Here is an 18,596-nt window from a genome sequence, read left to right on the forward strand (position 1 = left end):
GCTTCTCAAAATTCCCCCAGTCACAGAGCCCAGCCCATAGTGAAATGTTATAACTAGAGTTGTTAGAAGCTAGTTGAAAGAAGTGGGCATGGAAATTCATAATACCATCTTTATGAGAATTTGGGTTTTACTTTGGCTATTACTTCAGAAATAAGTGCTTGCTGAAGTAGGGCATTCATTTTGCTAACCTGTAGTTCAAAACTGCTGTATTTGCTTCTTCTCTTTCAGGTTTCATTTCCAGGGACCCTGTGGAACGACTCTTCCTGAAGCCCTTGCCCATCATGAAAATGAAACTGTTTCTTAAGTGTCCTGGGGAAGAAAGAAATTACAGTATATCTAAGAACTAGGCCACACGCAGAGGAGAAATGGTCTTATGGGTGGTGAGCTGAATACTGAACAATCTAAAAATAGCCTCTGATTCCCTCGCTGGAATCCAACCTGTTGATAAGTGATGGGGGTTTAGAAGTAGCAAAGAGCACCCACATTCAAATGTCACAGAACTGGAAAGTTAATTCATATTATTTGGTTTGAATTGAAACGTGAGGTATCTTTGATGTGTATGGTTGGTTATTGGGAGGGAAAAATTTTGTAAATTAGATTGTCTAAAAAAAATAGTTATTCTGATTATATTTTTGTTATTTGGGCAAAGTAGAAGTCAAGGGGTAAAAACCCTACTATTTAATTCTGATTTTTGCACAAGTTTTAGTGGAAAATAAAATCACACTCTACAGTAGGTAATTTATTGTATAAAGACATTACCCCACAATATGGCTTTATTAGGGACTTTTTTTTTTTTTTTTGAGACAGAGTTTCACTCTTGTTGCCCAGGCTGGAGTGCAGTGGTGCGATCTCAGCTCACAGCAACCTCCGCCTCCTGGGTTCAAGAGATTCTCCTGCCTCAGCCTCATGAGTAGCTGGGATTACAGGTATGTGCCACCACACCCAGCTAATTTTGTATTTTTAGTAGAGACGGGGTTTCTCCATGTTGGTCAGGCTGGTCTTAAACTCTCGACCTCAGGTGATCTGCCCGCCTCGGCCTCCCAAAGTGCTGAGATGACAGGCATGAGCCACCGCACCCGGCTTACTGGGGGCTTTTTAACCTTGTTTGGCTACATTACCTCAGTGAACAAGGGGCAGCTCACAACAGGAACTCACACAAAGAAGGAAGAGAACAGTACCAACAAGGTAGAACATCATGATGAGAAGAATGATGCAAATATGTGGACCCCCAGGATAAACACAGCTGCCTAAAATTTAGCTCTGGCCCCCTTAGATGGGGGAAGTCAACAGTGAAGTGTTTCTCAGCATCATAAAGGCAGAAGCTATGGTTCCTGTGGGGCCTGCCAACCGTTCCCAGATGCTGAACTCTGCTGGGAGTTTTTTCCATGGGACTTTAAAAAATGATGCCCTTATGTTGGGCCAGACCTCTGTTAACTTCAGTAGGGATGGCACCAGGTTCAAGAGGCCAAAGAAGAGACCTGGAGCTAGTGAAGGAAACATAGGGTTTATTTGGGGAACCTTACAGGGTGGTCCAGTGGCCGCGGGCTGGACAGAACTGCAACCACTTGCAGTTTACACAGCACTTTCACTCAGCACCCTCCCCTCAGCAGCCTCCACGTGGCAACCCTCATTTCTTAAGTTATTGCTGTCAGATGCATCTGCCATACAGGGTCATTCTCAGGGGATGCTTAAGTTATTTCTGTCAGGTACATCTTCCATACACTTTACTACCTTGGAGTAAAGTAGTAAGAATACAGCTTTTTCCTTAACCTTTACCAGCTAACTCAGTGCTTAGGGGCCTTGGAATACCTGCTGTCCAGCAGGTGTCACAGGCCTGACCGGGAGGCATGGCCATTATCAACAGTGTATGAAGGTCACATATGGCTCCCTGAAGTGATTACATACTTGGACCACATCACCTCAGCCCCTTGCAAAATTGCATTTAATGTTACACCCTTGGCTTTTGTAGAAACAGGCAACAAGACACTATCATATAAAACTTTGTACTGCATTGCAAGGCATAACCTTTAATAAATCCCAGTGGTCCTTTGTGTAGGGAACGGGGATGCTCATAGCCTATGGGGCGGCTGGAGAACCAGTCAGGGACCCTGAGGGCTTGATTTACACTTTACATGGGTGGGCCAAGGAGTTTACACTGAGGGCACTGGTAATACCTGTAATAGTCTTATAGTACTTATAAAGCAGTTTTGCACATAAAATACCATCATGCACTTATAAGTTTGTTCCTGGGCTGCTCCAAGTTAACTTTATTCATTTTCCTAGTGTTAGCACAGTGTCTCAGGGAGTCTGATTATATTTTTGATTTGTAATTTCTATCTGACTAAGGCCTAGAGATTTCAAAACTGTTCTTTGCAATTCCTCTCATACTGAACCTCTGGTTCAGCAGCTTTTGTTGTTGTTGTTGTTGTTTTCAAGTTTTATCATTTTTGTTCCTATTTGGTTTTGTCGTTTTTAAATTGGGAATTGCTTCTAAAACAGAAGACATGAAAAGAGAATTAAAAATACAATATATGTGTAAGATAGAATTATTCAGCTTAGCATTTATTAAACATCTACCAGATGATAGACATTAGAAATAAAAAGACTAGCAAGACCTGGCCCTTCCCCTCAGGGGTTCACAGAATGGCTGGAGCAACTGTCATATAAGCTGTTATGAAGTGCAGAAACTACACAGACATTTGTGCGGGTTCAGACCAGCGCAATTAGAGATGGGCAGAGTGGGATGGGGTAGGGGTAAGGTGCTTGAAATTTGCCTGGGTGGGAATTTTTGAAGTATAAAAAGGACTTCTACCTGGGGGGCTGCGGCAGTAGAGGGAAGAGCACGGTCGGTACAAATGCATGGCAGGTGTGAAACAGTTTGATTTGTTCAAAGAATGATGAATCATTTAGTGTTGTATAATGGATGGGAGGAGAGAAACACAGCGATCACAAAGGGCCATGTTTGCCAAGAAATAAAATATACTTGGAAAAAAAGTACGTATGTGTATATACCACAAAACTCGGGTGCATTCTCTAGGGACCGGCGAAGCCATTCTTTCAGGAGATATGCTCAGCATTTGCCACGGGCCAGCTGCTGTTCCAGGTCGTGGGTTAGGGCCCGGCACCAGGAAGGGCGCCCCTCCCACAGGGCCGACATCCTAACCGGCGTCGCTGCGGCCGCGGAGCTGGGAAGGCCGAGGGCGCCGGGCACGTCTGTGCAGATTTCTTTAGAGTCCAGGTCTGTCGCCCGCGTCTTCGTCGGTGGCAGCAGGGCTGACTGGCCACGGCGGCCATCTGCTAGAGCGCATTTCTTCCCATGAAACGCCACCTCCTCCGAAGTGCGGAGCGAACGCAGCCAAATCTACACAAAGACTGACAAGCTGGATCCACTCGACGGAACCCAGGGCCAAAAAACGGCGGCGAGCAGCGCCTCGGGCCCGCGATTACCGGTTTTCTGAGCACCGGACAGCGTGAGCCGTGCCAGCCCTGTCTCGCCATCCCAGCCGAGGAGGGCAGCGCGATGGCTCTTCCCTGTCTTGAAATCAACCCCATTGCCAGCCGCTTTCGCCAGCAGAGCATTTTCCGTGGGGTCCATCCGGCTCCACGGCGGCCTGCGCTGGCCACGTGGAAAGAAACACGCCCACTGCCTACAGGCCACGCCCTTCCTCGCTTCGCGCATGCGCCCCACCCGTCCTGAGGACCTCCGAACCTGCAGGGGGCGATGAAAGTAGGCTTGCGCTCCGCTTGTAGCTGCTTCCGGGTCAGAGGTCAGACGGTCTAGCGCTGCGTGGGCCATGGTGCAGCTCCGACCGCGCGCGTCTCGCGCCCCGGCGTCGGCAGAGGCGATGGTGGACGAGGGCCAGCTGGCCTCGGAGGAGGAGGAGGCGGAGCACGGGCTGTTGCTCGGGCAGCCCAGCAGCGGCGCGGCCGCCGAGCCCCTGGAGGAAGACGAGGAAGGGGACGATGAGTTTGACGATGAGGCCCCGGAGGAGCTGACTTTCGCCAGCGCCCAGGCGGAAGCGAGAGAAGAGGAGCGGCGAGTGCGGGAGACCGTGCGCAGGTTCGGAGCCCGCTGCCCGGCGGGGAGAACCGCCCTTTCTCGTCCCGCTTGTCCTTCCCTTTGCTGACTTATCACCCTTCTTCCCAGGGATAAAACGCTCCTGAAGGAGAAGAGGAAGCGACGCGAGGAGCTGTTCATCGAACAGAAGGTTAGAGGATAGGGAGGAGGTGTCTTATTAAAACAACTCGGCTCAGGGAGAATTGCTATGGTGGATGTAATTTGGGTTGGCAGGATATTGGGGTGGGGAAACAGTCACCAAGATTGCCTCTGACAGTGGTGGAAAGATGCTCGGGCCGGGCGCGGCAGTACTTTAGGGGGACGAGGTGGGCGGAGCCCGGGATGTCGAGGCTGCCTGGAGCCGAGATCACACCACTGCGCTCCAGCCTGGGCGACAGAGCGAGACCCTGTCTCAAAAAAAAAAAGTTCGTCTCCTTTAGTGTCCACCAACTGAAAATAAGAGGTTGCTGTGAGAATTAAATGAGGTGATTTGTAAACTGTAAGGGCTGTGCAGACTTAGTGTATGGTTGCATTGCTGTCTGATACTCGACACAGAGAACTGGCTCCAGGCAGACATTACTTAACTGCTTTCAATTTATAACAGTGACCTGAGGGTTAGAATACCGTGGGCACCCTTTCTAGTTTTCATCAAGTCTTTCAGAGAATGTGGAGTTTTGTGGACCCGGTCTTCCCATAGCTTAGAGGTATGGGGGCAGTTTCCAGCCTAATTCATTTCTTTGCCTAGATGTAGGGCATTCTTAAAAGTGGTAACTTCAGAAGCAACTCCGGACATACTATGTACATGACTTTCTATTAATTTTAAACGTTTTCATTCCAAAAGAAAAGAAAACTCCTTCCAGACACTATTTTGGAGAAGTTAACCACAGCTTCACAGACTAAGTAAGTAATGGATCTTTTTATATTACTTGCTTATATACACCCATCTTTGAATTATATACTGGTACATTTATTTGAATCCATATAACTGAAGGAATTGTAGAACCCAAATTTAAAAGCTACCTTGGTATATGAATTCGGTGGGAAAGACGGAGGTAACGTTCTACTTCTTATTTTACCATTTATTTTTGTTCATTCCCATAGCTAGCTTTTGAATTCCTGATCCCATTGTGTTCATTCAGTACATTTTGTTGACTGCCTGTCATTGTACTAGGGCATAGTGGGTGGTGGTGAATAAAAAGTGTTTTGAATCATTTAGTGGGGTAGCAGGCACTTATCCACAGGCTCTGAAAACTTGATTTGTCCCATACTTGCCTTACCTGCCACCAACCTGTCCTTCCTGTTCCCCACTTCATTTAGCATCTTTGGTGTTTTATGGTTTAAAGCGAAAAGCTATAGTCGTCTTTCGGAATTGATCAAACCCTACTAAATTTAGCCTTCTAAATTTTTTTTTTTTCTATCCTCTTTTTCTCCCCTTAAGGCTTTAAATTCAGAAATTCAGCCCCCTTTTGCTTAGGCCAGTGACTCTCAAATTTTCAGTAAAAAAAACTTTACCAAAGAGTTACTCAGATCCTGAATACATTAAACATAAGAGCAAATCTATTTGGTGGCAAATTCCCTTTCATCTTTTAAAACCAAGCTCAAGTGTCACCTTTACCTTCTCATTTGGCCCCCCCCCCACCTCCCATCACTTCCGCTTTTGTGTGGCCTTTCTCCTGTGCAAATGCTTCTGTATTGTATTCTGTCCATTTACATTTCTCTCTCCATTGGGCCACAGCCCCCTTGAGGCTGTTCCCTGTCTCCTGTGCCTAAACTATTACATTAATCCTTTGTGATTTCTCCAAATGAAATGAGGCAGACCTACTCCCATTCACTTCATATTTCAAATACTTTATAACTTGTTCTTAAGTGTTTCACTTGAACTCCATTGCCCACAGCATTTTGCTGCTTTGAAAGCCTGCTAATAGGCTCTCAGATTTTAACTGTGAAGATCTTCCAATGCTTGAGAGTTGGTGGCAGTGTACTGGGGAGTGACTATTGCTTTCCAAACTGATGAGAGCTCCTGAGTAGAAATTGAGGGTGTTGGTAATGAAAGGGGGTGTCTTACTTGTAAAGGCAAATGAAATAACATGTTTTGAGTAATCTTTACTGCCATTGCAGTCAGTGGTTTTGTTTTTTTTCCTTAGCATCAAGAAATCGCCAGGAAAGGTGAAAGAAGGTATGACTGTTCTAATGTAACTAACTTCTCATGTAAGTGTCAAGTGCACTTGCAGATGTTTCCAGTCAAATATGAATGGCCCTTAGAAAGCCAGCATGGGCCTGGCCAAGGTTAGCTGGGGCCTATTCCCTGTATTTCATACAAATAAAAACTGCATCCACATTGGTGTGTAGTGGATGCTTAAAGTGAACTCCAGTAAATTTCCTGATTTATTTTTACGTGAATGCTAATTAGAAAATGTAACTCTATTTTTTAGTTAATTTGCAAAAGAAAAATGAAGACTGTGAAAAAGGAAATGACTCCAAGAAAGTTAAAGTACAAAAAGTACAGTCTGTCAGGTAATGAGTCTTTTGTTTCATTTGGGATGTAAAGGAGACCTTTAAGAGAGTTAAAGTATTGGCTAACATGGGAAAATATTTTAATTAGTAGTAATTTCAGATTGGAGTCTCTGTGGAAAAACCAATTTTGGGCCGGGCATGGTGGCTTACACTTGTAATCCCAGCGTTTTGGGAGGCTGAAGCAGGTGGATTGCTTGAGTCCAGAATTTCAAGACCAGCCTAGGCAACATGGTAAAACCCAGTCTCTACACAAAATAAAAAAAGTAAGCTGGGCGTGCTGGTGTGCACCTGTATTCCCAGCTACTCCAGAGGCCAAGGTGGGAGGATCACTTGAGCCCAGGAGGTCGAGGCTGCAATGAGGCGAGATTGTGCCACTGCACTACAGCCTGAGCGACAGAGTGAGACCCTGTTTCAAAAAAAAAAATCGGTTTTCATAAAAAAATAAAGATCAGTTGAACACTTTGTCTTTGCAGGTCCTGCAGGTTAAGTTCAAAAACTTTTTTTTAGTAGTTTTATTATTGAGAAAATTTCATTTCACCTCTCCCAATAGATAGATGTTTATTTCAAGATACACTGCAGCCTACTGTCAGCACCTCAAACTTGCCAGCCTACTCTTATTCAGGCAGTTTAATTTTTCTGGCTGCTGAATGTTCCTCCAGTCACCAGCCCTTATGGTGCATGGTGCTGATGCAAAGACAGCCATTCCAATGGAAAGGTTGTTCACCACTATTGCCAGTCATGGCAATTCTTCAAAAGGAGTCATTTTTCACAAAATTCAACCTTTCCCTGACAATATGCCCTTATCTTCTATTCTTATGGTCTACAGAAGTCACAGAGAAAGTGCCTATTGCTGTTACTGGAATTTTGGCCGATACTGTGGACGATGTCTGTAGTATCTGTCTTGAAGTCCACAGGCATTCGTTTGAGTTGCATTCAGTACAGCTTGGTGGTCCAAATCATTACTTGCAAATCGGTGTTTTAGCCACAAGATCAAATATAGAAACAAATGTAAAGCAAAGCGCAAGACCATGAGAGGAATTCATCACAATACGTTGGACTTTTCATTTGGAAAAATTTATTTGGCGCAATTGATTTGGAAATCATGCTGTCAATTCTCTTTTACTACATGTATCCGAACAATTTCCTGTTAACTAATGTTTTGACTTTTGGTTTTAGTATATTTTAGTACAAAAGTCCAGGAACAAGTTCTTCAGTTGAATCTATCTGAGATGCTGATTGTTCAGCTGATGAAAAAAACCACCATGTGCTCTACTAAAATGAGTGTCTGTTTCTTGTAGTCCTTGTAATTTAGTTTTATCCTATCTGTGCATATATAAAATTAGTTTCATTTATCACTATGAGACAAATGATAAAAATATTTTAAAGTAAACATGTAGCCTGGGCACGGTGGCTCATGCCTGTAATCCCAGCACTTTGGGAGGCTGAGGCTGGTGGATCACAAGGTCAGGAGTTCGAGACCAGCCTGGCCAACATGGTGAAACCCCGTCTCTACTGAAAATAAAAAAATTAGCTGGGCATGGTGGCAGGCGCCTGTAATCCCACTATTCAGGAGGCTGAGGCAGGCAAGTTGCTTGAACCTGGGAGGCAGAAGTTGCAGTGAGCTGAGATCGCGCAGCCTGGGTGACAGAGCAAGACTCTGTCTCAGGAAGAAAAAAAAAAGAAAGTAAGCATGTGTAATTCTTATTTAACCTTTTATATTGATCAACAGCCAGAATAAAAGCTACTTGGCCGTAAGGCTAAAAGACCAAGATCTGAGAGATTCAAGGCAACAAGCAGCACAAGCCTTCATACATAATTCATTATATGGGCCAGGAACCAACAGGACTACTGGTAATTTTTTTATGGACTATTTTTCTCACTTTTTACTGCAAATAAAACTGTGAAATGATAAATACCTTTCTTTTCTAGTAAATAAGTTCCTGTCTCTTGCCAACAAGAGGTTACCAGTGAAAAGAGCTGCTGTCCAGTTTTTGAATAATGCTTGGGGTAAGATCCAGCTTTATTCTCCTGTCTCTAATAGCTTTATATGTTGAATAATGTTCTTTTGAAGGAGATAGTTCATAATTATACTTTTCCCCCTTATAATGGCTTATATATTAAGTTACTTGTGAAAAACAGGTCAATGTAGTATGTATATACATCTAATGTATAATAAGCCCACCCAGTTTTAGTAATTACATTCATATAGAGTAATTAAAAAAATTTTGAATTATGTTTTTCTAATATACTTACTGCACAAAACTTTATATTCTAGGAATCCAGAAAAAACAAAATGCCAAGAGGTTTAAAAGACGGTGGATGGTCAGAAAGATGAAAACTAAGAAGTAAATCAATGCTAAATGAAGAATCTGTACTTTGTATGTATAGAATTTATCTAATAAATCATTCATAGATCATTTTAAAGGATCATTATAAAAATCATAAACCTATTTGAGGAAGTGCTCAACCACATTTCATTCTTCTGGAGTAGAACTGTGCCTTGCAATCCTACAGGAAAAAGTGGTTTAAGAAGGAATTGTTTTCTTTTTAATATATTTAACTGAATTCAAGCCATACCCACATCAGCAACAGCACCTCTTCTACTCTCCCCAGGTTAGAGGGGTGGCAAAAATGGCACGGACTAAAAGGAGAAATGGATATTCCAGCAAAGTCTCTAACTGCAGCCTGTAGACAATTTGCTATTAAAGATTCAGTGCACAAAATATAGCTAACAGCTTTTAAATTTTTACTTTTAACCAGTCTGGGGATTTGCTTGCCTGGTGAGTCTCATATGCCATATTATGAATATGAAAATAATGAAGTTAATTTCCTGTTGCCTTTCTGCGTCACCCACAATATCAGGTCTAACCCTAATCCAGGGATGCCAGTAAACTGAAGGCAATTTTAGGTTGTAGAACTCAGATTAATTGTAGAAACCATTAATTTTAATTGCTCTAATTTTCATAGTAATCATAAAAAGTATGCAAGTACCTAATATATAAACTCAATTGACACTGTATCTGTAGAAGTAAATTTTTAATGGCTGGTTAATTATATCACTACATTTTATTGCAATATAGTACTCATTTAAGCACTTAAAAATGGAAGGTGTACAAAGATTAAATTAAGACACGGTAAATTGACTAAATATTTGGTTTTTATATAAATAAAGGTCATAACCACACCGTTGACATGTAATACTGTTATAATACAACAGTTAAACTTGTGAGTCTACAACAGAAGTCATCTGTAGTTAAACAGGAAACAAAGTTGTAAAAGACCATGTTAAAACAAAACTACTGGGACTAACAGGTCGGGATTGTAAGTAGCAACAAACATATTCACTCAGCTCCTGAGTATTTCAAGTTTTACAGTACACATTAAAAATGATTTCTTCCATCAACACTATAAATTCAAACTGTCGGATGTTTATGCATTTTGCAAGTTACACTGATTGAATGCTTATATGGGAGTGGGGGTCGGAACATCTCCCAATTTAAGTTTACATCACCCACATGCTAACACAAACACAACTTGTTCCATTTCCTTCCCCTCTGTCCCCCCTCCCCCACAAAGAAGGCAGGATTTTTGGTTTCTTTTAGGTAATTGTTTTAAAGGATTTGTGATGATCAATTTGAACGTCTGAAATTCAGTAATATTTAACTCTTAGACAACTAAGAGGTTAAAGATGGAAAATAATTTCTCCTAACACTAAGTTAGAAAATCATTTGCATCATGCTGTAAACTAGGAAGCAATGTAAAGCGACAAAAACCTGTCCCCAGTACATAATTTAAAAAATCTAAATTTCAAATCAGCAGAGCTGGTCTACTTCCGTGTTGACTATATGCCACAATATAAGTGTGAGCTCTTGAAATGCATAGCTAATGTAGGTAGTCTTCCACTGTGGCAAATGCGCAGGATCCAATTCCTGATCGAGCCATCAGTCCTAGACATTGTGTGGCCTGTCCCATTGCTAGGGCAAGTGGAGGTTGCTTTGGCAGATTGTGGGTTTCTGAGGAAAAATAATTTAAAAATGAGAACAGCAATTAGCAAGACATTTTAAAAAACATTTCAATCGGGAGAATACTGCATGACTAAAAACTACCACTCCCATACCACTCTGAAATATCAGCAAATGAAGGTTTCTAAGCAAAAGACAGATGCCTTGGACATACTATTCTGACAAGGTAGTGTGGGTATTGTGTATTCAACTATAAGATAAACTCTGGCAGAATCAGACTTTTAAAGTATCAGATACTAAAATACTCCCATATTAACTATGATGGGAAAGGTACAACTTTTTATCTGATATTTGGAGTGGAGAGTAAGGAATTATTTCCCTTCTGGTTGATCAAAGTCAGTTGATACTAACTAAAACTAAAAAAGGCACCAGGTTTTCATTACAAGTTTCCACTGATGGGTTCTTCCACCTCTGTGGATAGGACCAAACAGGCTGCCTAGCCATCTCCAAGGCATATATAGGTAATGTTACTTGGGCTGGTGGGGAGTAAGTGGTGGTGGTGACAGCGAGAGAACATACAGCAGAGCCACCCCGCAGTTTTGGAGGTGCTAATTTACAGTGGACAGTTCAGACATTTTAAAAAATGCCAATAAGTTTTCAGGGTCCTGCATATCATAAGTTTCTTTGTCAGACATTTGTAGTACAAATGCAATAATTAACAAAATTTGTTCCTTGCCAGAGATGGAAAAAAATGAACTAATGGTAAAAGTGGCCAGACTCAGAAGCTGGTAATTTCTCTTTATGAGAAGGCAATGTCCAAACTAATCAATAAAATTACTAATCAGTTCTTTATAGGCACAGTTGACAACAACGGGCAAAAACAGTTGACACATGGCTAGGAAGGCTTCATATGGTTTAACTCCACTCTTGGTTCAGAGGATGCAATTTGATGGTGAGAGAAAGAAGAGGAAATTTCCAAAAGGGAAAAAGCACAATATCAGAAAGAAGCAAATTCAGGACTTAAAGGTAGAAGAGAAAACAACAGGATTAAGAATAAGTGTGCAAAAAAGGCACAAAGATTGATGAGAAAGTGTGGTGTCTTGAGGGTTCACAGGGAAGACCGTGCTCAAAGACAAACATCTACAGGGAATAGTTTTTTAATTTTATTTTGGCCAAAGGAAGCATCTGGCGATGCATCTTTAACTTTTTTGGATGTATGAAATTTTCATAACACTATATAGATGGACCTACATAATATAGCATGGTATTTATAAACATATACATGCCCATCTATAGCAATTTAATAATTGTCATTAATTTTACAGGAATCGCATACATTTATATTAATAAGATTAAGCACTATTTATGGCTGAATCTACATAATATAGCACAATATGTAAGAGTATATGTGTCTATAGATAATGGTGCTCAACAATTAAATTCCCTTGAAGAACTCAAGAAACTAAATTGTAAGAAAACTGGTCACTTTAAAGATTAGTATCATCTAATAATTAGGTCTTAATGATTACCTACAATATAACTTCAAAAAGACATTTATAGTAAACCATAATTTTCCTTACAATTCCAGCATTATTACTAAGTTACTTTTACCAACGGAGCTAAATGAATTTTGTAGAACCAATGAAAATATAACACATTAGCCAAAGAAAATTCACATTTATATACAAATCCTAAATTCCAGAGAACTACAACACTGAGGACACTACTCCTATTCCCAAACTTCAGTATTGGTCCTTAACAAATTAATAAATTTTCTAAGGGCAAAGAAACAGACTGAGTCTTAAATATGAATGCTTTTCATTGCTTCCTTTATATTCTTGCTGTAAGAGTCCTGGCCCTCATTGCAAGTCTCCCTATCTAAACTACTCTTTAATCTACTTTTTCTGGCACTGCCCTCATCTTCCTAAACTAGTTTGAAATATGTGACTAAAAGTCCCTGAACCTTGCAGGGCCAAACAGCACAGCACAGACTTCTAAACTAGACTGGAGTCCCAATTACCTGGGAATTAGACTCTGAAGTCAAATGAAAACTCTCTCTTTATATAAATTACCTTTGATGAGAACTGCCCAAAACTCAAACTTGTTTTATGTAAACAATCGACCCTATCACATTTATATAGAAATGCACAATATGTGCAGTTACACAATTCATATAAAAAGTACTTGTTCAGTATATAAATACTATAATCACACACGCTACAGTGAGTTGCTCATAGGAATGGCAACCAAACGAACATCGAATTAGCGTTTCGCACTTCGTGCTCACCCCTGGCTAAGCCTCACCTTTTAAATGGCTTTTCTCTTCCTCACCCACCCTTTTTATTGGGTAAGGGCATGTAGTTGAATCTGGCTAATATAAATGCAAATAGAATGTGACATCAAGGCTTGGTCCTGCCGGGTACTCACAAGTCATCAGGAAGCCCCTTGTGCCCATATTCATAAGCATGGTGGGAGCTGTGATACCAGTGGCTTAGGCTGCTGCTACCCATTGCAAATTTAGCTCAAGCAAAATGGTGGGGAACCAGGTAACAGGGGAGCACCAGCTAGGAATCCTGCCCTCTACTGGATCAGTTTGAGCTTCTCTGATATTCAAGCTCTTCACTCCCTTACTTCCATTCTCATTCTCTCCATCAAAACCTTTCTTGACCTCTTTTCTTCAAATGTACCCTGTTCCCTTCTAGCCTAACTCTTGTGACAATTATTAATCTATGTTCTTAACGTTCTCCGATTCCTTCTACAGCAGCCAAACTAGAGAATGCCACCCAATTCCTAGCCTAGAAATCAGTGGCAGAAAATGCCTTTCACTAAAGAGGGCTGTAAGGAATGTCTCTGGTAGGGTAGTATTTTGAATTATACACAAGGACCACCAAATCTCTCATTCTAATGAGAGAAGTAGACATTCGTGGCTACCAGAAATGCTTACATACATGCACACAAAAACTTGTATTTCCCAAACATCCCAAGTTGTACCCCATCTTACTGTTTTTATTCTATTTAAATCCATTTGAATCTGGAATTAAAGGAGGGGGGTTTCTATATTTTAGGTATTTTTATATTTTAAAAATATGGAAAACATTTTCCTGATGATTTTACCGAAGTGCAAATGCCAGTACAAACACCCTCTCTTAAATTTTCAGAGAATCTAACTGAAATTGTGCCTTATTTGGCTTTACTTACCTAATATTGCACTGTTAAGAGCTGAGCACACAGGTTCTCTCTGAATCGGGTCAAGCTGATTTCCAACTGGGCTGTTCCAGGGATCTGAATATGCTAGTAAACTGAATGCATCCTGTTGAAAACACATCGATTTGGTTTTAGTTCAAATAGTTCAACTATTATGCTCACAAATGTTTCCAAGTTGAGAGGTAAAATATGGCTTCCAGGCACAGACTAATGTAAACTTTAAACCCATTTACTCCTAGCACTGGGACGCTCTACATTTTTGAACATTAAATTATGCAGCAAAGCCTAATTTATTTTCATTTTTCCTGTGGACAGCCATTCTCATTCAACTTCCTCCCATCCCTAAACACAAAACAGGAAAAAAAAAAATTTCAAAGGAATGAACTAGTACTGGTGTAGGGAGAGTGGAAGGCAAAACATTCAGATGTTTTACTTCACAATTTATTACTACTGATATGAATGTGACAGTCAAAGGACAGGGCCTGTCTGCATTTCCTTTTTTCAACAGATTTAGGAACTGGACACATCTCACTGGGATGTCATCTTCTCAAATTCAGTTATGAAAAAATTAAACAGGCTGCCCTTCAGGACCTGTTGATGCATTCAGTATTTCCAACTACTCTCAAGCCACACCTCTTCAAAGCTTAAAATGACTGACAGTCGTCTTCTTTTCAAACAACTACTTTATATTTTTTGTCTTCTTTCTATGGGAGGCACATAGTAATGGTGGTTTCAGATACTGGCTTCAAGTCCAAGCTCCACCACTAACTGGCTGTGTAGCCTTTGGCAATTGACAATCTAAGTGCCAGTTTCATTACTGCATAATGGGGACTATAAGAGGCCCTATTTCCTAGATTTGTATGAGGACTAAATGAAATCAGCAGTATCAGTTCATTCTAATCTTTCAGTAAATGACGTCTTATTATTATGCCAAAAGTCAATACCCTAATCCAGAGCAATATTATACAAATATAAAAATAGAGAAATTCAGAACACTCTTACCAATTTGGAAGGCAGACATGGAGAGTTGCTGCAGAAACTGTCAATTTGTGAGTTCAGGAACACAACACTTTGAAAATACTGACTACTGAAATTCCTAAAGAGCACCATCTCCTAGGTTCAGCTGCTCAAAAAACCAGATTCCACACCCATTTTCCATCATTTCTCTAGTTATCTTACTAGTGTTATGAAAGCAGAGGTGGGGGAAAGGCTTCTGATTAACTGTACTCTTGCCCTTTCTCATCCAAATAAGCCTCTAATATTGTGGATTTAAAGAAGAATAACCCATGAAGAAATGCTGTGAAGTCAGTCTGAGACCACAAGGCATGGAATACACGTGCCTCTACGCAAACACACAGGGCTCCTCCATTGTTTTATATTGCTGAATATTTCATTCTGGGTAGTTTTCTCCTCCAATTACAATAGAAGTTCTTTGAAGATAAAAATTATTTACTATACTATTTTGAATCCCCTGAAGCTACACAGGTGCTTGGTACAGGAAGATAATTCATATGCCTGTTGAGAGCAAGACCTGCTTCTTCCAGCAATGAAGATGTTTTATGCATCCCACAAAGCTACTTGGTTCTACTTCCCGCCCCTAACCCAACCCACACTTCCCAACCCATGGAAAGAATATATGACCCTTTATCCTGTAAAGCTAACTCAAATCAAACACATTATTTTGTTTTTGGCCGGGTGTGGTGGCTCACACCTGTAATCCCAGCACTTCGGGAAGCAGAGGCAGGCAGATCATTTGAGGCCAGGAGTTCAAGACCAACCTAGCCAACATGGTGAAACCCCATCTCCACTAAAAATACAAAAATTAGTCGGGCATGGTGGCGCATGCCTCTAATCTCAGCTACTCGGGAGGCTGAGGCAGGAGAATCACTTGAACCCAGGAGGCGGAGGTTGCAGTGAGCCAAGATCACGCCACTGCACTCCAGCATGGACGACAGAGAGAGACTCCATCTCCAAAAAAAAAAAAAAAATCACGTTAATTTTAAGGACTGAGCTTTGCTCAAGACTTAATTTACCCCACAACCATCTGATGAGGGTACCATACCCATAGTACAGATAAATTTAAAAAGAAATACTGAACATTTTTTCCAAGGAATACTTGGTAAACAAAAACTTCAAGTACAAAACTATATTCATAGCCTACATCCTAACACACCACCGAAAATGTGAAATGTCGCACTCCCAAATCTTAAATTAAGACTACACTGTCTAGTGCAGCAAACCACCATGGCACACGTTTACCTATGTAACAAACCTGCACATCCTGCACATGTACCCTGGAACTTAAAGGAAAAAAAAATACTACTACACTGTAGTGTTTAAAAACTCAGAGAAAAAGTTCTTTAAAATGACAACAACGTATTGTGCACTAATATTGTGTGAAGAAGTGTTTTAGGCACAAATATGGATCATCTATTTAATCCTTACAATAATCATCTAAGGTTGTTATCATGTCTATCATCTAGAGAAGCAAACTGAGGCAGTGAATAGTAAGATGCAGATTCTTTTAGTTACCAATCTAAATGTTAAGAAGAAAAAACGTGTAAAATTTTTCTCTGGTATTTCATTTTCAGTACAGTTCAACATACAGCTGTCAGATATTGAGGATACAGTGATGACCAGGACCTAGTCACTGCTTCAAGAGAAGGCTTACATGTAAATAAATAACACACAGTACATTACTATTGACTTAATACATGCAAACTGAGGCTGAGAGAAAGGAGAAAAAAGCATGGTTGGAAACATGGGTAGGGGTTAGAAGCTAAAATACCCCAAAAACCATACTAAAAAGCTTCAAGTTTTTCCAATAAGGAAATAAGGTTTTAAATGAAGGAAACCAATATGGATTAGACTTAATTTTAGAAGGATCACACAAAAACACTATAAAACATGGCTTGGAAGTAGAGTGAAGCTGTAAGCAACAAAACTAACAGAGCCTTAAAAATAAAAAATGGTTTATACCATCAAACTCCCAGTCGTAAACATCTAGGACTTGATTCTTTCGTCACAAAGGAAAATGAATGAAACTGGCAAAACAATACTAATGGTTTAAAGCCTGCTGTAAAAGTTAACTGGTGATGATAACCAAAGAAATGCAAATAAGCAATTTTAAGATACTAACATATGTTAAACCCGCTAAAGTAGCATTAATGTAGTAGTGCCATTGGTACATTCCTTCATTACTGCTGGTAAAAGTTGGTAAAGGGTTTCTGAAAACCAGTATAGCAACATGCAGTGAGAGCCACAATAATGTTCATATTCTTTGACTCAATTCTACTTCTAGAACTTTATCTCAGTGGAATAATTTTAAGAAACAAAGATACATGTATAAAGATTTCACTAAAGCATCTGACATAAAAGCAAATGGAAAAATCCAACAACAGAGCAATGTTGAAATAAACCTATACAGCAACAATAAAATATCATTGAGCCTTTTTGTTTTTTTGAGACAGGGTCTTGCTACGTCACCCAGGCTGCAGTGCAGTGGCGCAATCACAGCTCACTGCAGCCTCGAGCTTCTGGGCTCAAGCAATCCTCCTGCCTCAGCCTCCCAAAGTGTTGGGATTACAGATGTGGGCCACCACACCCAGCCTCGTGTAGCCATTTAAAAATAATTGGAAATAATGCATAGAAACTGGGAGGAAATAAATTCTTATGACAAAACAGAATACAAAATAGTGTCACTACAGTTATTAGCTAGTTAAGATACATGCACATGGGAGTTAAGGCACAAAACTGAAAATACCTGAAATATGTAGCATTATGGGTTATTTTAAAGCAAAAAACATTACCTCAGTGTAATAACTTCTGAGGGAAATGTGACATCATTTAGGTAGGATTTTCAAATTGTACTCATATTTGGTTTAGAATCTGGAGCAGTTTCTAAATAGGGTGACTCTAAATGGTTCTATTGCTACTTCAGTTACTAAAGGGTCCTTGCAGGCTGGGGCTGTTCATTCATACTGGACTTTCCACAGTCCCTACAACAATGCCTCTCCACACTGCAAAAATTCAATAAACAGCTGCTCAACAAACAATCAAGAGTTCTTTTGGGAGCCACTGGAAGACGTAGGCAGATAAGGAACAAAGACAACAGGAAAAGAGGAAAGAAGACTTTGAAAAAACTAAAAGGAAAAAGGTCAAGAGAAACAGTGTGCCACCTGACCTTCAACATTAATCAAATCTCTCAATCTCTCTCTCTCATGTCTCTGTCTCTCTCTCGTGTGTGTGTGTGTGTGTGTGTGTGTGTGGATTTGCATGAACTTCTGAGTCACATGACTCAAAGTTTATGCAAACCTAAAAACGATGCTACAATTTTAAAAAATGCTACAATTACAAGTGAACTGAAGTGACAAAAAGAAGTGGAATGATTTCTAAACCTGTTTTCTCTTCATGTTGCCCTCAGATCATCCGGCCTTGTTCTTTGGCTCCTTATATATAAGGTGGGTCAGTTACTCACCTTATCCCTATCTAGATCAAGATAAGTTTGGGAAATGAGATGGAAGCAGCTCAGAGTATTAAGAAAGTCTCTGAAAGTAGCTGGCATTTGCTTAGAAGTTAGAGGTGCAAAATCAAAGACATCTATACTCTTTAAATGAAGATGATACATCTTCACACAATTCAGTATATAACCAAGGAATATCTTTGAGAATTGGCCATATAATGCCATCTTCTGAGCTTCATGTAAATAAGAATCAAACACAAAGTAAGCTAATGGAGTATAATCTTAAATTTTCAAAGGTATTTCATCCTGCTCAATTAGCATAAAGTTTTAAAAAGAAAACCAAGTCAGATGACCTAGTGTAAAAAAAGTCTTAAGAATTCTTAAAAAAAAAAAAATT

The 18,596-nt window shown here is 40.3% G+C and overlaps 3 protein-coding genes across 14 annotated transcripts in view; 2 read left to right on the top strand and 1 right to left on the bottom strand.

Annotated features, from left to right (window-relative positions):
• Positions 1-2,997, top strand: part of SIRT5 (sirtuin 5) — a 40,368-nt gene extending 37,371 nt beyond the window's left edge. For all 10 annotated transcript variants that reach the window (XM_009450542.5, XM_054685600.2, XM_054685602.2 and 7 more), the window contains one exon: positions 229-2,997. In XM_009450542.5, the coding sequence (XP_009448817.3) occupies positions 229-304 (76 nt within the window). In that variant the 3' untranslated portion in view covers positions 305-2,997. The remainder of the gene's footprint in view (positions 1-228) is intronic.
• A 40-nt stretch (positions 2,998-3,037) lies between these two features.
• On the top strand, positions 3,038-18,197 carry NOL7 (nucleolar protein 7). Of its 2 annotated transcripts, XM_054685605.2 has the most exons (9): positions 3,754-4,060; positions 4,148-4,208; positions 4,899-4,957; positions 6,202-6,233; positions 6,490-6,571; positions 8,301-8,422; positions 8,501-8,578; positions 8,847-8,949; positions 18,161-18,197. In XM_054685605.2, the coding sequence occupies exons 1-8, from the start codon at positions 3,795-3,797 to the stop codon at positions 8,918-8,920; spliced, it is 774 nt and encodes a 257-aa protein (XP_054541580.1). In that variant the 5' UTR covers positions 3,754-3,794; the 3' UTR covers positions 8,921-8,949; positions 18,161-18,197. The 2 variants fall into 2 exon arrangements, with proteins under 2 accessions (XP_518245.3, XP_054541580.1); XM_518245.8 differs by lacking the exon at positions 18,161-18,197 and having other exon boundaries at positions 3,038-4,060; positions 8,847-8,988.
• RANBP9 (RAN binding protein 9) overlaps positions 9,591-18,596 on the bottom strand; it is a 90,247-nt gene continuing 81,241 nt past the window's right edge. For both annotated transcript variants that reach the window (XR_010157901.1, XM_518246.7), the window contains exons 13-14: positions 13,732-13,843; positions 9,591-10,584 (exon numbers count right to left, since the gene is read on the bottom strand). Coding sequence is in view for 1 of the 2 variants with exons in the window: in XM_518246.7 (XP_518246.4) it covers positions 10,454-10,584; positions 13,732-13,843 (243 nt within the window). In the remaining variant the exon portion in view is untranslated. The remainder of the gene's footprint in view (positions 10,585-13,731; positions 13,844-18,596) is intronic.

This window comes from Pan troglodytes, chromosome 5 (genome assembly GCF_028858775.2).
Source record: "Pan troglodytes isolate AG18354 chromosome 5, NHGRI_mPanTro3-v2.0_pri, whole genome shotgun sequence".
Lineage (NCBI taxonomy): Eukaryota > Metazoa > Chordata > Mammalia > Primates > Hominidae > Pan > Pan troglodytes.

Coding starts and splice junctions, on each gene's coding strand:
- NOL7 (XM_518245.8), top strand. CDS start 3,795: ATGGTGCAGCTCCGACCGCGCGCGTCTCGCGCCCCGGCGTCGGCAGAG. Junction 6,234..6,489: donor GCCAGGAAAGGTGAAAGAAG/GTATGACTGTTC, acceptor TCTATTTTTTAG/TTAATTTGCAAAAGAAAAAT. Junction 8,579..8,846: donor GTTTTTGAATAATGCTTGGG/GTAAGATCCAGC, acceptor TTTATATTCTAG/GAATCCAGAAAAAACAAAAT.